At 42.6% G+C, this 18,941-nt stretch overlaps 3 protein-coding genes across 5 annotated transcripts in view; all 3 read left to right on the forward strand.

Moving 5' to 3' along the window:
• Positions 1 to 2,799, forward strand: part of smtnl (smoothelin, like) — a 45,455-nt gene extending 42,656 nt beyond the window's left edge. The window contains exon 11 of one of the 2 annotated variants that reach the window (XR_004102204.2): positions 2,478 to 2,799. The gene's annotated coding sequence lies outside the window, so the exon portion shown is untranslated. The remainder of the gene's footprint in view (positions 1 to 2,477) is intronic. The other variant, XR_004102205.2, reaches the window with a different exon arrangement.
• The window catches only part of poldip2 (polymerase (DNA-directed), delta interacting protein 2), a 12,593-nt gene extending 2,346 nt beyond the window's left edge, over positions 1 to 10,247 (forward strand). The window contains exons 2-11 of one of the 2 annotated variants that reach the window (XM_031283661.2): positions 2,951 to 3,026; positions 3,365 to 3,462; positions 3,575 to 3,674; positions 4,874 to 4,949; positions 5,526 to 5,633; positions 6,408 to 6,544; positions 6,785 to 6,811; positions 7,706 to 7,831; positions 8,265 to 8,344; positions 8,470 to 10,247. In XM_031283661.2, the coding sequence (XP_031139521.1) occupies positions 2,951 to 3,026; positions 3,365 to 3,462; positions 3,575 to 3,674; positions 4,874 to 4,949; positions 5,526 to 5,633; positions 6,408 to 6,544; positions 6,785 to 6,811; positions 7,706 to 7,831; positions 8,265 to 8,344; positions 8,470 to 8,584 (943 nt within the window). In that variant the 3' untranslated portion in view covers positions 8,585 to 10,247. Of the gene's footprint in view, positions 1 to 2,944; positions 3,027 to 3,364; positions 3,463 to 3,574; positions 3,675 to 4,873; positions 4,950 to 5,525; positions 5,634 to 6,407; positions 6,545 to 6,784; positions 6,812 to 7,705; positions 7,832 to 8,264; positions 8,345 to 8,469 lie in introns of both variants that reach the window. The other variant, XM_031283660.2, reaches the window with a different exon arrangement.
• A 1,260-nt stretch (positions 10,248 to 11,507) lies between these two features.
• lrrc75a (leucine rich repeat containing 75A) overlaps positions 11,508 to 18,941 on the forward strand; it is a 45,808-nt gene continuing 38,374 nt past the window's right edge. The window contains exon 1 of the mRNA XM_031283659.2: positions 11,508 to 12,608. Within this exon, the coding sequence (XP_031139519.1) occupies positions 12,360 to 12,608 (249 nt within the window). The 5' untranslated portion in view covers positions 11,508 to 12,359. The remainder of the gene's footprint in view (positions 12,609 to 18,941) is intronic.

The raw sequence follows: 18,941 nt of genomic DNA on the forward strand, positions 1-18,941 counted from the left end.
AGTTAACCAGCCCTAGTTATTGTGGAATGCTGTTGTAGCTAGCACTTTCCACAATTAGCACAAGCTCCAATGTTAACCCATGTAGTTTTGACTCTTACTTACCTCACACAGCATGACCAAGCAGTTTTTGCTTCCCTCATCCTGGACATATGATTGGAGTTTACAGACATAGTGCTCTAATTATCATGGGGAACTGGTCGGATCAGACAGAAAGCGAGCGGCAGAGTGTACTTGTAAAATATAGCCACTGTGAGAGAAAGTTAAGGTGGGTGAGTGTCCTCTCAGTGAATGGATCAGCAGCAGTGATTCAGCACCAGCTTGTATCTCTCACTTTGGTTTATGTAACCTTTGCATTGTGTAATCATATCTCCTGTCTTATTGCTGTCATTGCCATCTCTCCCCTGACATGGTGACAGCTCAGTGGCTTCACTCCAGTACACAAAGAAAAGAGTGATGTGAAATGTTCCTGTGCTTATTGGCAGGACAAGTTGTTGACCAGGGTTTTCAGGGTTGGCTATATTTAGATCTGATTATCTCCAGTCACACAGTGTATTGACATGTCTCAGATTGTTGCAGAGGTAGTAACAAAAGAAGAGCCTGTGTTAAAAATGTGTTTAAGAGCTACATACAGTGCAGTGAAAACATAATTACACTCCTGGGGAGTTTTCATCATTTATTGATATCTAATATATTGTTTTCTATTAGAGCAATGAGTAATAATGAAATCATTTTGATGTGAATATAATTTTGTGAAAAGTAAGGTGTGTTAAGTATGTACAAAAACACTTAAGTAACAAATGTGTTTGGGGTAAGTTCAAGTAAACTGCAGAATTTTGTCAAAGTTGTCATTTTTTATTTATATTTATGCAATCACATTCATATTTCCATAATTCTGAGATTTGTTGCATCAGACAAAGTACTCCTAATTCTTCTTTAGGTTGCATCAACGTCTGTCTTTATTCAGTACAATGGAAATGATTCACAGCACCGCTTCAGGGGAGCACACAGAGTTATGGCGCTTACCCACTGCTAGCACCAGCTCTACTAGGCTCGGCTCGGCCGCGGTGCCTTGTCCTCCATTTTCCATTGCAGATTTAGTACCGCCTCATGCGTGAGGCGAGCGTTGCTGGTCGTCATAGCGCCGCCGCAGGAAACTGCCGTGACACACACACACAGAACGTCGAAGGTGTGTTGTTGTTGATTCTCGGCATGTGGCAGAAGACACATTTTGTTTCAAAAGAAGCTGGCGGCAAAAAAAAACACCACTAGCTAAACTATTTAAAAATGGCGGGTTTGTTCAGGACACCCCCGTCTGTCGCTAGCAATAATGACGCCGTGATTAGTGACGATTCTCTCCAACCAATCAGTAGTCTGCAGGTTTTCACGTCACCTTTTTGGTATCGCCTCAGCTCGCTTGGAACCTCGACGGAGATTAAAAAGTACCAGGGACTTTTTTTCATAATGGAAAACCAAAAATGGCGAGGCGAGTCGAGCAGGTACCATGTAATGGAAAAACGCCATTACTTGACATCCTATGAATAGACACACAGTAGATATAATGATGCATTAAAGAAATATTGGAAGCTCTTAATTAATTTCAGTAGAAATGCAAGAAGGAAACAGACTTGATCACTCAACACCAAAGACGTTTGACAGAAAATATCTGCCGTCTTTCCAACAATGTTCCTTTTAACATGTTTACAATCCTCAGAGAAAACTTGGTGTTCAGGATTTTATAATGTTAAATGTATCACATCTTTGTCGACATTATTAAACATACACGTGCAGTGATGAAGGTCTGACCAAAAGCTTTTATCCTGTGGAGTGTTTTTCCCCCCTGTGGAGCCATGTTTCAGTGAGTGGGTCCCCTTTGTTTTCGTATCGTGCAGTGCACACACATCAGGATGCACGTGCACATACTCATCCTCCCGTCAGTTTCACGCTGGTCAGCTGTTTGACAGCACCAGCAAACATCGGGATGCGCCAATAAAGGCGGTAAAGATGGCAATAGTGATCAAGGGAACATCGATGAATGGAAAAATGCACAATTGAAAATTTTCAATCTGCTTTGCAAATGTTTTGATTGATGATGATTGGCTGCATCGAGATATGGTCTCCATCAAAATTGACGGATACCTAACAGTATTCTGACGAATCAATGCAAAACTAGGGGGTGCAATCAAGAAACCCAAAATTATGAAATATAAATTTCTCCCTTTTGGTAACTGATTGTCCTGAACACAGGACACCTGATTCACAGAGCAGATATGTATGCTGTAGCAGACAGAATGCATGCAATGATTATTCTTGCACAATACACCCACGATTAGTAAATAACCTGAAACCACCCTACTGTATAATATTAAATCCCACTGTCCATATATCCACCTCATTAATCCCTACTCTACATCTCTGTTGTGAAGATTAGCTTTGCAGGGAGCACAGAAGTATGCGTGTTATTTATTTGAAGTGACCAGCTGTGTGTGTGTGTGTGTGTGTGTGTTTTTGTGTGTTTTATGTTTTAGCGGCTGCAGGCGAGGACGTGGAGATTAGGTCAAATGATAGTCCTTGTTGACATCTGACAAGTCGAGGTGTTTTATTCAATCTTCTCAACATTGTGATTGAGATTACAGTTGAAAGGGATCAGAGAAGCTGAAGGGAGGCATCAGGACTTTCCCTGTAGGGATAAATGTATGTAGTCTCCATAGAATGGAAAATCCTAAAGCCTCTTCTCTTCACAACTGGGATTCCTGTTGAGGCTCCTCAGGGACTTATGCATGGTTTGTGTTTGTCCATATAGGATGTTGTTTTGTTTTCCATCCCTGTGTTTTGTAGACCTCTGTTAGTTTGTGGTCATATGTTGGTTTTACACACGCACACACACGCACGCACGCACACGCACGCACAGGGTCTAGTGTGTAATGGTGTTGCCTGTATTTGGCAGGAGCAGGCCTGAAGGGAAGATTTTGGAGACAGTAGGAGTGTTTGAGGCTGTTAAGCAGCATGGCAAATATGAAACGGGACAGGTAAGTCACTTTCAGTCAACACACACACACACACACACACACACACACACACACACACACATGGGCTGGTCTACCTCCGAGGGGCCTTCTCTCTCATTAGAAAAGCCTTAAGCTCAGTATTAGACTTATTTTATAATATTACAGTTCTGTCCTGTGTTATCTGGTCTGTTTTTAAGTTTTGATAAATCATAAATAAATCTATTATGATAGCACATTTGCGGGATCTTGTCAACTGACTGTAATCCAATCTAATTCATGCTTTATTAAACCTGCAGGTATAATCTCGCAGCAACTCATCCAATTTCTGCTTGTTGTTGTTGTTGTTGTGCTCTCCTCAGCTGTTTCTCCACAGTGTGTTTGGCTACAGAGGCATTGTCTTGTTTCCCTGGCACGCCCGACTTTATGACAGAGACATCACCCCTCCCATGGCTGAAAGGTAAACCTCCATCTCTGGCTGCAGACTGCACCAAACAGACCCTCGTTGGCTTTATTTTGTGGGTAAGACTTGTATAACTGAGATCCTTTTGTCCCTTATTTTCTTCCTTCAGCAAACCTGAGCCTCCAGGAGCCCACGGCTCCAAGGAGGTGAAGGGGAAGACTCACACCTACTACCAAGTCCTGATTGACACTAGGGACTGTCCTCACATAGTAAGTCACTATTAGGGCTGTCAATGGATATTATAAATTTCAATATATATATTCGATTAGTAAAAAAAACAGGTGTTCGAATATGAAAATGTATATTTGAATGTTAGAGTAAAAAAAAAAAGGGCACTACCGTGGCTATCTGCCTCGCGATTGTTCGTGAGCCTGGGCTGCTGTAAATGTTCAGTTTCCTGTCTGATTGAACCGGTCGGGAAGAGCGAGGTTGCCGTTACCGGAAGTAAACAAACAACCACGGCTAGGAAGAAGACCGCACCAAGACACTAACGTAAATCTTCAACTGCAGACACAACAAGAAAATAACATTGGACAAATTCATGGAACAGCAAGAGATTCAGTTGCTAACCAAATTACGAACGACTCCGTGACGGCGGTGTATTGCGCGGCTTGTCCTGTCTGCTGCACGCTCCAGAGAGAGGGAGAGAAAGAGAGAGGACTAATGATAAGCAAGTATTTGTCGCCCGTTGTATTGGTTTGCCCTCTTATGGACATAATGCGCAAAAATAGATATTTGAATATATTCGAACCTCTGGTTGTTTTAGAACGAATATTGGAACGTCATTTTTGGGCAATTTTGACAGCCCTAGTCACTATACAGTATGTTTTTACTTTAGGACAACCAAATACTACCTTACATTTCACATACATCTTTATTGCCCCTAGAGACCCTTTGGAGTCCAGGCAGGCAGGCAACTTGAGATGATGTGTTGGAGCTTAATAACAACAGATATTTTTTTGTTTTTCTTGTACAAACCATATGAAAGTTAGTCAGCAAGTCCCCAGTCCAGATCTCACACACTAATCCTCTGTCCCTCGTGGTAAACAACAATTAACAGTAAGCCATAATCAAGTTGCCAAAAAAGGAAATATGAATAATAAGCACATTGTTCACAAACATTCTGGTATCGATGAAATTCTGGTATCGTAGTTGTTACTCTCTCTCTTAAACAGACCTGTGGGACAGATATTTGTTACGTCAGTACGTGACTGGTCTTTGGGTTAATACCTTGTAATGTACTGTACCTTTACTTACTCTGAGCACACTTGTAGACATCCTGTATACGTACATTTTGATTGTCTGGACATGCAGTGCAATGAGTGGAGATGGTATTAGGGAGACAAAGCCACCACTTCGTGTCTGAGGCAGCAGTTGTGTGACTGTTGGTTTGTGTTGCCTTTTACAGTCTCAGAGATCCCAGACAGAGGCAGTGACGTTTCTGGCCAACCATGATGACAGCAGAGCCCTGTACGCTATCCCAGGTATGGACGCGAGACTTCATTGATACGTTACTGTCAAGTCAACTTTATTGTCAATTCTGTGCCAGACATACAGAGCAATTGAAAATATGTTTTTCCGGCCGGCAAAGTCGTCCGAGCTCGTGTCTCAGTCTGTCGGGTAACGTTAGTAGGCCAGCATAAACTGACGGCTGTACTTGTGTTCGGCCGTGGAAAAACACAAAGAAAAGTCAAAAGAAGAGTTAGAAATGAAAGAAAACGCCACGCTATCGGGACAGAGAGGGGCCGCTGCGTCCGTACGCGCCGCCATCTTGAACTACTGACATGTTGGCCACATAATATCATTGGTGGACCCTGTATATCCCATTTCTAATGGGCTTTTTTTATGATAAATGAAAAAAGATGGAAGATACTTCCACCCTACTCAGGATATGGTCCAGCTTAGCACCTCATTCTACTTCAGGATTGTTTGACCTGAGTTCAGCAGAGCTGAGTTTGATCCTAGTCACCATGTCAGCTCCCACAGTATAAAACATTTGAGGTGGTAGTAATTGTTCTGTCTCATCCCCATGTGACAGTGTGTCTGTTTCTTTCCTTCAGGTCTGGACTATGTGAGCCACGAAGACATCCTGCCCTATAACTCTGCAGAGCAGATCCCCATCCAGCACGAGCTGTTTGAGCGCTTCCTCACGTTCAACCCTGCCAAATGTAAACACTCTTCTACAGTGTCCTTCAGCTTTCAACATCATTCTGCACACAAACCTTGTATAGTGCCTTACAGTGGACTACGCACAACAGCAAGCATGCTTGGTTTGCGTACAGTAAAGGCAATGAGTCTGTTACCTTATTTGCCAGAAATCTATATGCATTTTTTTCTGACAATTTGATAAACAAAATGCCTATTATGCTTGAGTAAATGAAGCCCAAAACTGCTTAAAAAATATTAATATTTAAATACTACCATTAAAATCATTGACAGTCCGGTACAGCCTGACTCTGGGCAGTAAAACTGAGATTAGTGCTCCTATTCAAGTTTATGTTCTGCTTGTTCAACAGTTGGGTAAACTGGTGATAAACACACTTAGAGAAGATTTGAATTGCTATTGTTTCTCAATTTTTAGTATTTTAGCACTGGTGGTCCTTTGGGGCTGGTTAAAACCTCTTTAGGGGTGCCAAAAAGTCATCATGTAGATTGTCCATGCAGTTGATGTACGTTTAGGTGTTATTCATTTCTGTATTTTCATAGTGATTAATAGCTGTGGTGGTTGGTTGTGTAGTTGAATGTTTTAGATGTTGTCTTTTATAAGCCAATGTTACCATTCACCCGATTCATAAAAGAATGTATTTCCCTGATATACAAGTTGTACGTAATTTCACCTTTAGGTTAAGATTTGACCTTTTGAATTTGACCAGTGACATTGTCGAAATAACAGAAAAACAAGGTTTTCAGTAAATATTTGTGTGCTTTGTCCTTCTCTGTAGCTCCTCCGTTTACAGCCAGAGACACCCTGAAGGCGTGGCAGGAGAAGAACCACCCCTGGCTGGAGCTCTCAGATGTCCACAGGGAGACCACCGAGAACATCCGAGTCACTGTCATCCCCTTCTACATGGGCATGAGGGTAAATGACCAGCGCAACTCTTGCATGCATAAAAACAGCATCAAACTTCAGAAATATGGAGCAGTTGCTAAAATTCTTCTTTAAACACAGCCTGTAGCCACACCAGCTTGAAGCTTGTCTACATTGCATAGATGTCATTTTGGGTCTGCCAAGCAAGACCCTGGCTGTTGGGCTTCTCGTGGCCTTTTCCTGCTTCGGTTGGCTCTGTAAATGCTAATGGGAATTCTTTCTTGTTCTCAGGAGGCCCAGAACTCCCATGTTTATTGGGTGAGTATCAGATTTTTCTTATTTGTGGTAAGGCATGGATACCCGACCCAGGATACCTAACCAGGACAGCTGTTTGACCTCGCAAATCAATACACACATTGTTCAGAAAGTCACAAGGGAGTAGGCAGGCAGTGTACATCTGTGTGTGTGTGTGTGTGTGTGTAAAGTGGGCAAAAGAGAGATAGAGAAAAGAGGAAGCAGACGTGTAGATGCGACCGGAGCAGAGTTGGTGGAATAAGTTTAAGTTTTGTACACAGTGTGTGTGGTTTCCAAGATAAACCCCAGACTGAAAGCCAAGTTCATTCATCTGCTCACCAGAAACGGGATTTTAACCCTGACATTATATAACGTCGGCCCTGGAGGTAACGAGTCTCCCCTGCTTTTCTGATCACGGTCGGAATCGAAGCAAGCAGGAAAGGTTAACACATTGAACATTTTAAATTAAACAGCTTATTAACGTGCGCTTGTTCCCCCGTGTGCGCTGATGCCTCATCTGTTGACATTTCTGAATGCCTTCCAGTTGCCTAATAAAAGCGGGCTTTCCACACAAACAAACGTACATGTGTCATTAGTATGAGAGAAAAAAAAATGAGATTTTAACTGTGTCAGGCTCGGGTCGGGCTCGGACATAAATATCTTAATGCCTGTCGGGCTTGGGCCGGGTTCGGTCACGGCTCTGTCGGGCTCGGGCCGGGTTCGGACGGAAAAATTTGGCCCGCTCCAGGCTCTAATCTGTGGGGACCATCACGTTGAGTGGTCCACAAGGACAGTCACTGTGGGAAATTAACACCAGCTACAAGCCAGGCACTGGTATATTTCCTAGTGACTATTAGCCTTTGCCTGTGCCAGCAAACTCAGTGTATTAACATGTTTGTGTGCGTTGTCTTTCTGCAGTGGCGGTACTGTATCCGTCTGGAAAACATGGGCAACGAGGTGGTTCAGCTGAGAGAGAGGCACTGGAGGATCTTCAGCCTGTCAGGAACCCTGGAGACGGTCCGAGGACGAGGAGTCGTAGGCAGGGTTAGTACACCACACACCGGTCACGCAGTATCCAAGATCTTGACCATCTGGAGACGGTGTCCGTTCACCCTTTTTTTTACAGCAGCTTCTTCCTCCATCAACGGCACACTAAGCAGTCGACCATATTTACTGTGCATTCTGTCTGGTTTGAGTATACTTTATTTTGCCATTTTTTCAGTGTGAACATACTACATACTTAGAATCTGCTGAATCAGTATGTAGTCTGGATTTAGGATACTGCAGTAGTTTATATCTCGCTCCAATCAGCTGCGTTGTAGACATTACTTGTGTAGCTCTACATGTATAGCCTATCATATACACAAATTACACTATATACAGTATACTAATACAGTATACTATATCAGTGCACCTTGAAACGCACATATTTTGTGTAACCTTGTCACATTGTACTCATCTTTGTGTGCTGTCACAGGAGCCAGTGTTGTCTAAAGAACAGCCAGCCTTTCAGTACAGCAGCCATGTGTCTCTACAAGCCCCCAGTGGTCATATGTGGTGAGTTTACATTTACACAGATCCCATCACTGCTACATATTCTACTATTTAGTACATCCTCCAAAGGCTCAACATATTACACATACAATATACAATATTATACTCTTTCTATTATTTGTGTTTAGGGGGACGTTTCGTATTGAAAGGACTGATGGCTCCCACTTTGATGTTCGCATTCCTCCTTTCTCCCTGGAGAGCAACAAAGATGACAAAGCGCCCCCCGCTGGCTACACATTTTAAATGCGAGTAGTCACCTTCTCCTGTAACATTGCCTCAGCCATGAGCATAGGACTAGCCCTCCATGTTGTGTTTGAAGAGACTTGCACAGTCAAGTGGAAGACCATTGGGAGTTAGGGAGGAGAGTCAATGTTGCCAAGCTGAGCTGGACATGTTGTGCTTTCAATAGCTGAAATATTGAGCAGGTTGTTTTAAAGTGGAAGGTTTTCCTACTGAGCTCTGTGGTCATGAAAAGAGCAACAACTCCAGCTGAGTTTCATACTGAGGCCTCAGTTGGATACCTCAAGTCAACATGTCAAGACAACAGTTAAACTACATGTTAGAAACTCCTTGATATTCTTGTTTTGAATTTATGAAAACATAACGCATGACTTTTTTCCTGGACCCTATTTTCCTTTCATGTTTTAATTATAATTATTACAGTTATGTCAGACCTCTGTGGGCCACTTACGAGAGGGAAATCAGATTGAAAACTGGGCCAGTTATAGTGCTGAAGTTAGTGTTTTACAACATTGAAGCATAGTGGATGGAATTAGGGTCTGTTTGACACTGATCAAAGACTCATCTTTACAAATGATTCTCAGTAAATATATAAAACAATAATGTTTATATTCACCTTTGTGTCATTTAGTAGATAACACCTTTGGCAGCACTTATAGCCTTCTACAGTCTGTAGAAAGGTCTATTAGCTTTGCACATCTTACTATACAGTCTCAGGTCTCTTGGCGGCCTCCCTCAGCTCCCTTCTCACATGGGAAATGCAGATTTTGAGGATGGCTTACCCTATGCAGATTTATAGCTGCACCATATTCTTTACGTTTTTGTATGACTGACTCAGCTCAGTGTCTCAGAAATGCTCTTGTGTCCTTCCTCTGAGTTGTAATTTTTGATAAACCTTTTACAGATTTGTGTGGAGAGTTGTTTTGTCTTCATGATGCCATTACTGCCAGGAAAGAGAGAAAAAACAGCCATCGAACCTTGCAGATATAGATGTATTTAACCCTAAAAGCACTCGTCACATCTTGACTACCTACTGATCTCCATTCAAAGGGTAGTGTGACTTATACAAACAGTTAGCTGATCCAGTTATAATGTTAAAATTTAGGCGTGACACTGTAAAGGGAGTGAATACTTACACCATCAAATCATTTTGTAATTGCATTTTTTAAGAGATCTGGTTCCCCTTTGACAATTAACGTCCTATTCTCTTGATCAGTGCTTCATTAACTCATAATTCCATCCACTGTGATTTAATGTTAATAAAGTTCAAATAAAGTCCAGGGGGCCTGAATACTTTTCATATGCAATGAACTGTATGTGTTGACAGCCAAAAAAATAATGTGAGAGTGGGTCTTAGTTATCTTTGAATAACAAATGCAGTCCACAATAAAATAATTAAAGCCCTTGGCAGCCATTGTTGGGGCTGAGAGGAGATGAGTGTGTGTAATTCTCTGCTTTCTGGTAAAAACCAGAATTAAGTCGTTATCCTGTACACATGCTGGATGTTGTTTGTTAAGGCTGACTTTGCAAGCTCTATGAAAAGAAAAATTATGAGCCTAGAATTTCCCTGTAGTAAAGTGAGGAAAGAAAATAACATCTTTGTTTTAATAAGTGATAAATACTACTGTAAATAAAGATGTAATTAAAGGCAAAAACAAATACCTTTTGAAAAGTACATCTTGACATTTCTTGTGTAAGTTTTCTATTTAATTTGTCAGGCTGTCGGTCTCAAACTTGCCCCTGCAAGGTCAATGCAGGTATTGTTTGCTCATGGAAAGAATATAAACAAAAAAGGACTGTATATCTACTTCATATACTGTAGCCTACTACTAAATATATATGTGTGTGTGTGTGTGTGTGTGTGTGTGTGTGTGTGTGTGTGTGTGTGTGTGTGTGTGCGCGCGCGCGCGCGTGTGTCGACCACATTATTAGTTTATGAATTCCAAACAGTCACCACCAGAGGTCAGTGCAATCCATTCATTGGTCACTGGCTACTAATAGATCACTGGATCACATTCAGTCAATTGAATGCTGAATTGAACTGGGGGCTAAAAAGGGGACTGAGTAGTCTACCCAGGGCCCTCATGTGAGGAAGGCCCAAAAAGATGCTAGAATGAATAGCTGTGGATGTGGGGAGGGGCCAATAGAAAATGCCTTTCTACAGGGCCCAGACTTTTGTGCTACTCCCCTGCATGGAAATAGCTAACTCAAGTTTATCTCATTTAGAAAAAATGGACTCGTCCATATGTTTCAATGTAACTGGAAATGATACTAAAGTGTTCACTTTCACTTGATGTTCAGGTAAAACTGCATCTATCCATTACTTTATCCTATAATTCATGTTATGGAAATGAATATAAGTCTGACAGTGTGCCTTGTTTCTTCCATGCAAATAACCAAACTCGATAGGAAAATCTGTCTGTTTAAAAGAAATTATGTTTTGTACAAAGACTCAAGGCCATTTATAAATTACTATATTGATTCTAGTTTTCTATGCGGTAAAATCCATTGCACGGTAGCCTAGTGCTGTGCCTATTTGAATAAGAACTGTTGAGGTAGGGTTGTAGCCTTGTGGTTATGTGACCTTCAGCCACAATATGCTAGCCAGCAACATAAACCAATTAGTTTATATTTAAGATTTTTTTTAAAATAATAATAGGCTACTTTGACAACCAGCTATATGCCGATTTTACTTGAAGACCATAACGGTTTTGAAAAGGTATGAGTCATATTGACCAGATGTATAGGCCTAGATGTGTGGAAAGCAGCAACGCAACATTAAACTGACACGTTCATTTAATGGAGATTGGTACATCGCATAGAGAAGACGAAGTGTTGTGTCTAAGAAACTGCAAACTTGAGGGCTCGTGCTGCTCCCGCACTGCCCTCCCTCTCTCCTGGACTTGTGCTCACGTGCACTCGCTGCGCGCCCTCTTCAGTTGAACAGAGGGTGTAATACATAATTCAGTCCCAGCCAGGGAACACCTCAGTCTCTCTTCTCCTGTCAAGCCCCGGAGCTGCAGCCTCTACACAGCCTGCGGACCGAGCCGCAAATGCGGCTGCTTCCTGCTCTGGAGCGGATAGAGAATCAACCTTGGAGAAGGACGAATGCGGGGTTAGTTTCAGCGTATGCATGACTTCCAGCGGCGGAGGAAGGACGGGGCAGACAGTCGGTGGTGACGAGACGTAAACATTGCCATGCCCTGCTTCATGCACCACCTCCTCGGATTCGTTTCCTCCTATGGGCTCTGTTTTAGAGGATAACTGCAGAGGAGAATACGAAAATTACGCCGTTGTCGAAGGTAAATATTTTGGAGCTGTGGTGAAGTTGTGTTTGGGATAGGAGGCTGCTGCGGGCCACGATCTGCACTGTAGGTAGCCTACACAGCATCTTGACTTTGCTGTGTCCGTGTTTTCCGGCCAAATGCCGCAGGCAGCATCCTCCGAGCTGAGCTTCACTCTCTGGGATTAACAAGTTCTCAGAAGCTACAACCTAGTGGTTCAACTTCTTATTTTTTTGGAGTATTATTTTGTAGGCTATTGGGCAATTCCCTCCTCTGTGTAACTGGGTGATGATGAACATTTTTTTTTACGAATGGTTTGGAATGGTATTGGTCACAGTGCTTCCCAAACTGCAGGCTTTTAGAAAGATGTGATCAGCTGCAGCAATTGTGATTAGCAAAGAATCTCAAACATTAATCAGACCGGCCTCTGCATGACTGCTTGGTGGGACCAGTCTTGTAATTATCACAATTCACATTAACTCAGTCTCAGCACCATGGGTGCCAAGCAGACCAAAGTCCAGGAGCCTGGAGGAGCCAGCCCTCAACACGGCTGGAAACGAACGCCCACCAAGGAGCGGGGCGACATCTTGGCTTCCCTCATGGTGAAGTCAGGGGACCGGCTGAGCCGTGGCGGGACACCGCCGCCCTACCAGCGCCGCATCGGCATGATCCAGGAGATGATGCTGATGGCCAAGCAGGGCAAGCAGGACGAGGCCACAGAGATGCTCAAGACACTCCGACAGGTAGCAGCTCTATGTGTGTTTGTGTGTGTGTGTGTAAATGACTGTATGTTGAAGAGTAAGTAAAGCTCTCAGGGGTCACAAGTTCACATTTCTAGTACAAGACCACAACATCCCTGATTGCTTTCTTTCTTTTTCCTGCCTCTATTCATTTCTTTCAGTGTAAGCATGTCGTTTGATGTCATCACTGATGCTGAAACAGAAGCCAGGCTCAGACTGACTGTTGACACACTGACTAAACTAATTCAGATTGACTGTGCACATTGCTGATGAATTGTTCGTCTCTCTGCCTGACTAAACACGCGCCCCCTGGCTGGCTGGCTGGCTGGCTGGCTGGACCTGTTGTGCTCAGCCGGGCTCTGCTGCACTGGTACAGTGTGGAGATTTATAGCCTCACTATGTCTTTCAAGACATTTGCAGTACTTGGCTGGCTGACTGGCTAGCTGACTGGCTGCTGCTGCTGCTGCTACAGAGAGAAGGTAAAGGCCAGCAGCAGACTGAAAGAACGTGTTGTGGTTAGAAACAAAAGAGAAGCAAGAACATAAAAATGCCACCAGTTGAATTAGAGGATTTGTAGAGCTGTAAAGAAAGGGAGGATCTGAGTGTAAAAGGAGTAATACATGTTTATCATGGAAATGCAGAGAGAGTAGAATAGCTAGTGAAGGGAGAAACCAATTTATACGCCCTCATCCCTGTTGACAGCCCTGCACACAATCCATATGCTGCTCACTGTTTATTTCCCTATGACTCAACCACAGGGAGTCTCCCGCTTCTACAGACACAGCTTTCATAGTTTATTGTTTGGGCTTTGGAGATTTCCATCAGCTCCTTTCTGTTACGGTTAGTTTTCTGATCAAACCCAATCAGATTGTTAATCTTTGAATCAATGGCAAACAGAGGAGCTAAGCAAGCAGGCTTAAAGACCAAGGACACCTCTCCATCCTTTACAATCTTTGACGCTGCTCTATTAAGCTGTGATGCGAGGAGGAGAATCACAGCCTGACTGTGAATGCAGAACAACACAGCAGTGTGGTTATAGAGTCATTCCCAGTAAGCACTGATTGTGAGGTTTGGCAGCGATAGCAAAATATCCACTTTTTGATACCGTAGTTTTAGAAATATACTTGTTTTTCCATAAAGCCCTCATGTCACCAGAAATTTGAAGCCAGTTTTCAGTGCTATGAATAGCCTACATTTTGTTTGATACTGAGTACTGAGGTGCGATACCCATCAACATATACCAGTAGCCTAGTGTAAGTGTGCTTCAAAACAAGATGACTCGTTTGATCAAGTTTTTTCCACTCAACAGAATGAGCTACATTGTTTTTACATGCGATTGCCCATTTTGATAGATATTTCCCACTTGACAGAATAAGCTACTGCACTTAAAGGGGAACTACGCCCATTTTCAAAATTCATTCATGGTAATCCGATGGTCTGAGACAGTCCAAAAGTATTAGTAGACATTAACAAATCTTCTAAATCCCAAAACTAGAGTGATACAACTCAAATATGTGATGTCATCAAATATAAATTGTGGAACTGCTCCATAGACAATAGTAGCCTGACAAGCCAGACCCACATCAAGATGTTGGGTCTGGGAACTCACTGTTGGCAGGGCTCAGTCCGAGGGGCGGGATAAACGGTTGTCTTTCAAATTCCCTCTGCACGCAATAGGATAGCGCTACAACCAATCAGAGCAACGCTAGTTGATAGATTAAACTTTTGCCGTATCCGGTCGGCGAAACTCCGAACACATCTTCCATTTTTAAGAATGACTTCAGTGACGTTCTTTGTTCTTTTCTCAAAGAAAAGCTTAATTCCAAGTCTTCCAGAGTCGCGGCCAAACCCAATTCGAAAGACCGCTGTTCGCCAGCAGCAGCAGCCATCTTCTTTGTTTTCAAGTAGCAGGGAATTCACCATAGACTGTATATAAGAATGGACCAACAGATCCCGTTGCTCTGGACGGAGACCAGTGAAGGCCGTTAGAAGCACTTTTCCGGTGAGCGCTGAGTGTTACTGCGCAGCCTCCAACTGAGAGAGACGACGTAAATGTGACGTGAGCAACGTGTCTGAAAGTTGTAAGTCTTCTGGTAGCTGTGCCAAGAGAAATCTCAATCATTCCCAATCTTGCAGAGACGAAGAGCGTAGGTATATGTAAGGAGATAACAGGCACAGGCTAATTACTGCTAACTAAAATGATAGTTAACATTAGTAATTACACTTAAACAGCTAATGTGAGACGAAACTGCCTGCGCGCTTCTCCTGTACTACGGTAATTCCTCTACTATGCGACAGTAAGTCGCGTGGTTATGACACAATCGTTAGCCTATTTTTACAAAAACGTCTGCTACGAAGCCATAATGTGAGGTACAAGGTAATGGAGCCTTTTATACATTGTCGTGTGTCTTTAGAAATAAACAATGGACAAATAGAGTCTTTAAACTCTTCAGATGTAAAGTTATTCTCTGTCAAAGTGACGTCAAAATGAATGGCAGTCAATGGGATGCTAACGGGGAGTGATCGCTTTGTAGCATTAAAATGGTGCCATAGGAGGTTCGCGGTCCGAGGAGAAGCTTACCCCCTTGGAATTCACGCAAAACTAGGGGTGGAACGGTACATGTAGGCTATTCGTATTGAACCAAAACGGTACGGGCGTCTCGGTTCGGTACATGAATGTACACTGAGAATACACGGTATAAAAATAAATAAAACTTGCGTGCAAATTAATAAATGTAATGCGGAACTACTGTTAGACACGCGGTTCTTTAGGGACACCTAATCTATAGCCCTGCCCTTAGCTCTGAAGCTCCCGAGCTCCGCCTACATGTCGAGTCAGTCGGTCCAGTGAGTCCACACGAAGCAAACTAGTCCCTTCCATATACAATGGAGATGATGTGGGGTAGCCTACTTATTGTTTACTGTTTACATCTTACTTTATACACTTCAAGCTGTTAGAGCTAGCTCAATGGACAGCCTGAGACATGCACAATAAAAAAAAACTGCATTTTTGTTTTGCTTTTCCCTCCATTGTACCGAACCGAACCGTGACGTCTGAACCGAGGTATGAACCGAACCGTGACTTCTGTGTACCGTTCCACCCCTACGCAGAACCGTCGTAACTCTGCCATCATTATGTTAAGCCCGCCCACCGACTCTATACACGATGTGATAGGCCCGACTAGAGTTTGGCTTTTCCAGCTCGCAAGCCAACAGAGAGTTGCTAGACCCCCTGGCTGCAAATTACATTTGCTGCTGCTAGGGTGCGTCTAGTGTCTAGGCTAAGACAATAGGGCTGTTGGAACAAATTCTGGGAGTCGAATATAATTAAAAAAAAATTAAATACTAATCGAATGCTGAAATTACTATTCTAATGTGTATTTTTTATAAACGGGTTGGCTAAAGTTAGCGAATCTTGTCCTTCTCGCCTTGGCCTACCTGCATGTGAAAACGAATTGCTTTTGTCAGGTGTGATGAACAATAAAGTTATCGGGAGTGAGAAACACAAGGCATTGTGAGATCTTAGGGCATGGAGTAGGAAGGAATGAGGATGGAAAATACTGTTTTAACATGAAATACAAATTGACATCCGCAAGTCCAAGTGCTTATGTTATCATCTGCCATTAATTAGCTTGTTCTTGTTTCCTAACTGCATCAGCTGAGAGCTTCATGGAAACAGCTCATGTTAATGTTAGCTGCCCTTCAGCTGTCAGTCAGCTTTGACTTCATATATTAAATTAAATCTGTAGGAGGAGTTCGTTAAAGTACAACCCCTGAAAATAGTCAAAATCGTCCATAATCTTAAAATTAATTTTAATACAGTGGACCTGCTGTTGGGTTTAGGGGGTGGGTCCGTAAGGCTTTTTTTCTTTTTTTTCTGGATATGTTACATATGCCAACCAAATGTCATACCTCACCGTGAAAGTTAAAGGAGGGGGCTTTAACTTTGAAAACTGATAGGCTATCTGAGGGGCGCTATTGAGCCAATTTGCCATGTCCAAGCCCAAGACCCATATCAGATCTCCATTTTCACCAAGTCTGACATGTGTATCAACAGTATGTATAGAGTGTGGTCTAGACCTACTCTTTATGTAAAGTGTCTTGAGATAACTCTTGTTATGAATTTTTTTGGGGCATTTTTAGGCCTTTATTGACAGGACAGCTGAAGAAATGAAAAGGGTGACAGAGGGGGAATGACATGCAACAAAGGGCCACAGGTCGGAGTCGAACCCGGGCCTGCTACGTCGAGGAGTAAACCTCTATATATGGGCATATGTAACATATTTAGGCATTATTTGCAAACAGCCCCTCTCAAATTGGATCTCCATTATGGCACCAGATAGAGCTGCTGGGAGATTTGTGGTAACCTATGAAGCCTCTATCAGCACTTAGGGGACACATTATCCTGTCATTAAGAGACTTGTACACAATTTACAAAGTTAAGATGTTTCCGTATCTCATCAGTGCATCCATTCTTCATATGATTCAATTTACACTGTTGTTTAAGCACCAAACAGTGTTGCTTGTGATGTAGCATCAACAGAAAGTTTAAGGTTTGAGTGTGTAAACAGCAGTCCACATTGGAAACGTCCCCAAGCAAAATGCATTCTAACTGGCTCAAAGTTAATGATTTCGAGAGACACTATATTTCAGATTGAAGGAAAAACAACAGGTTTTCATGATTGGAAGAGCTCCAGTGACATAACCATCAGTCAAATTTGGCTTCATATCCTGGGGTGTTTTATGCTCTGGTAGAACAATACATGACGGGCAGATCACACGAAGAATTGGATAAAGACAATTACTGAGGAAAGCAGAGAGGGGAAAAAAAAACACCATGAGGGTTAAACTGCAACAGACACTGAAGAAAAAGAGAGGAAGTAGTGGTGAGTGATTTCATAGACATTAGAAGATACTCAGAAGAGAAAGAGAGGAGAGAGCTTGTTTATGAGGGGAGTCACTCTTCGCTGGTTACCAGGTTTTTCCTCCATGTTGCCCTGAAACCATGGCGATGGCCGGAGGGCTCGGACTAAATAGACATTGATTAATCAAGCGGTGGGCTCTGATAGGACCTAATGAGGAGCCCACCTTCTTATTCACCACCATTCAATTAACTTGACGCCAAAGTTAGCCTCTCTTCACCACTTCCACCTGGGCTGCCTCAAAGCTGATCACTAAACTACAACCAACAGCGTCAGTGGAAACCTCCACAGGCTCTAAATGTGTCCTCAGTGGTTCCCTCTGCAGTCTCTATTTTGTGGTAAACAGTTACAGTGTGTGGGATTGTTAACACATCTTATGGTATGTAACTAGTGTTTTGTCAGATAATGAGAGGCTAATGTTGTGTTGTGGTCGCCATTAAAATTTTGAGACTGAAGCTGCAAGCCATGATGAGGATATGGTCAACAGAATATATTCATTTTGCATGAGTTTTATTTTCGTCCCATTGTTATTTTTGCCCATTATCTTTTGGGCAGCTGTTTTCAAGCTCAAAAACACTATTGCAAGGATTCAGTGTTCTTCAGAATATAATTCTCAGCTCAGTACTGCATATGTTCCCTGTTGTAAACCTCTTTAGTTGGAAGTTATTGCATAAAAGACTACAACATTGTACATACATTGTACTGTTAATTGAACATCCTTCTTTTTCTTTGGTCTTATCAGCACTTAAAGGGCGGTGTCTCAACATGGTGCTGTTTGATTGATTCAGCTTTGTTTTGGCTGCACTTTGAATCACAGTGGTGCAAGTGCTGCCTGCTGTCTGTACAGTCTGTTCCATTACCAGCTAATTTAAGTTCTTTCAAGTGCAGTTTTCCTACAGAAATACAGTACATTCAACTTTGTGCCAGGTTTTGTATGCTGTCACCTACTACGATGGTGAGACTTTGACATGATGTTCAAACTACAGCCAAAATGTCAGAGCCATGTTATTGATATAGCCACATGGCTAGCACAAATTTTCCACGTAAAAAATACATTTGCCATCACCAGGTTTTAACACAGACCGTTGCTGTGCTCGGTCATATTGTTCAGGCCATAATCATGACAAGAAGTCGGAAAAATGCATAGTTAGCTTCCTAGTCTTAATTCCAAGTTGTAAATATCAGATTTCTCTTGATTAAGCTAATGAAGGAAATAGTTTGACATTTTGCTAAGGACACTTTTTCGCCAATGGTTAGATAAGAAGACCAATACTGCTTCCATGTCTGTATGCTAACTGTGAAGCTAGAGTTGGGAGGCGATTAGCCTAGCTGCTGGAAGCAGGGGGAAACGGCTAGCATGGCTCGTTTCCAAACCGAAATGACAAGACTAGTAATGGGGGAAACCATCTTGGAT

Source organism: Sander lucioperca, chromosome 5, assembly GCF_008315115.2.
Source record: "Sander lucioperca isolate FBNREF2018 chromosome 5, SLUC_FBN_1.2, whole genome shotgun sequence".
In the NCBI taxonomy this organism is placed as follows: Eukaryota; Metazoa; Chordata; class Actinopteri; order Perciformes; family Percidae; genus Sander; species Sander lucioperca.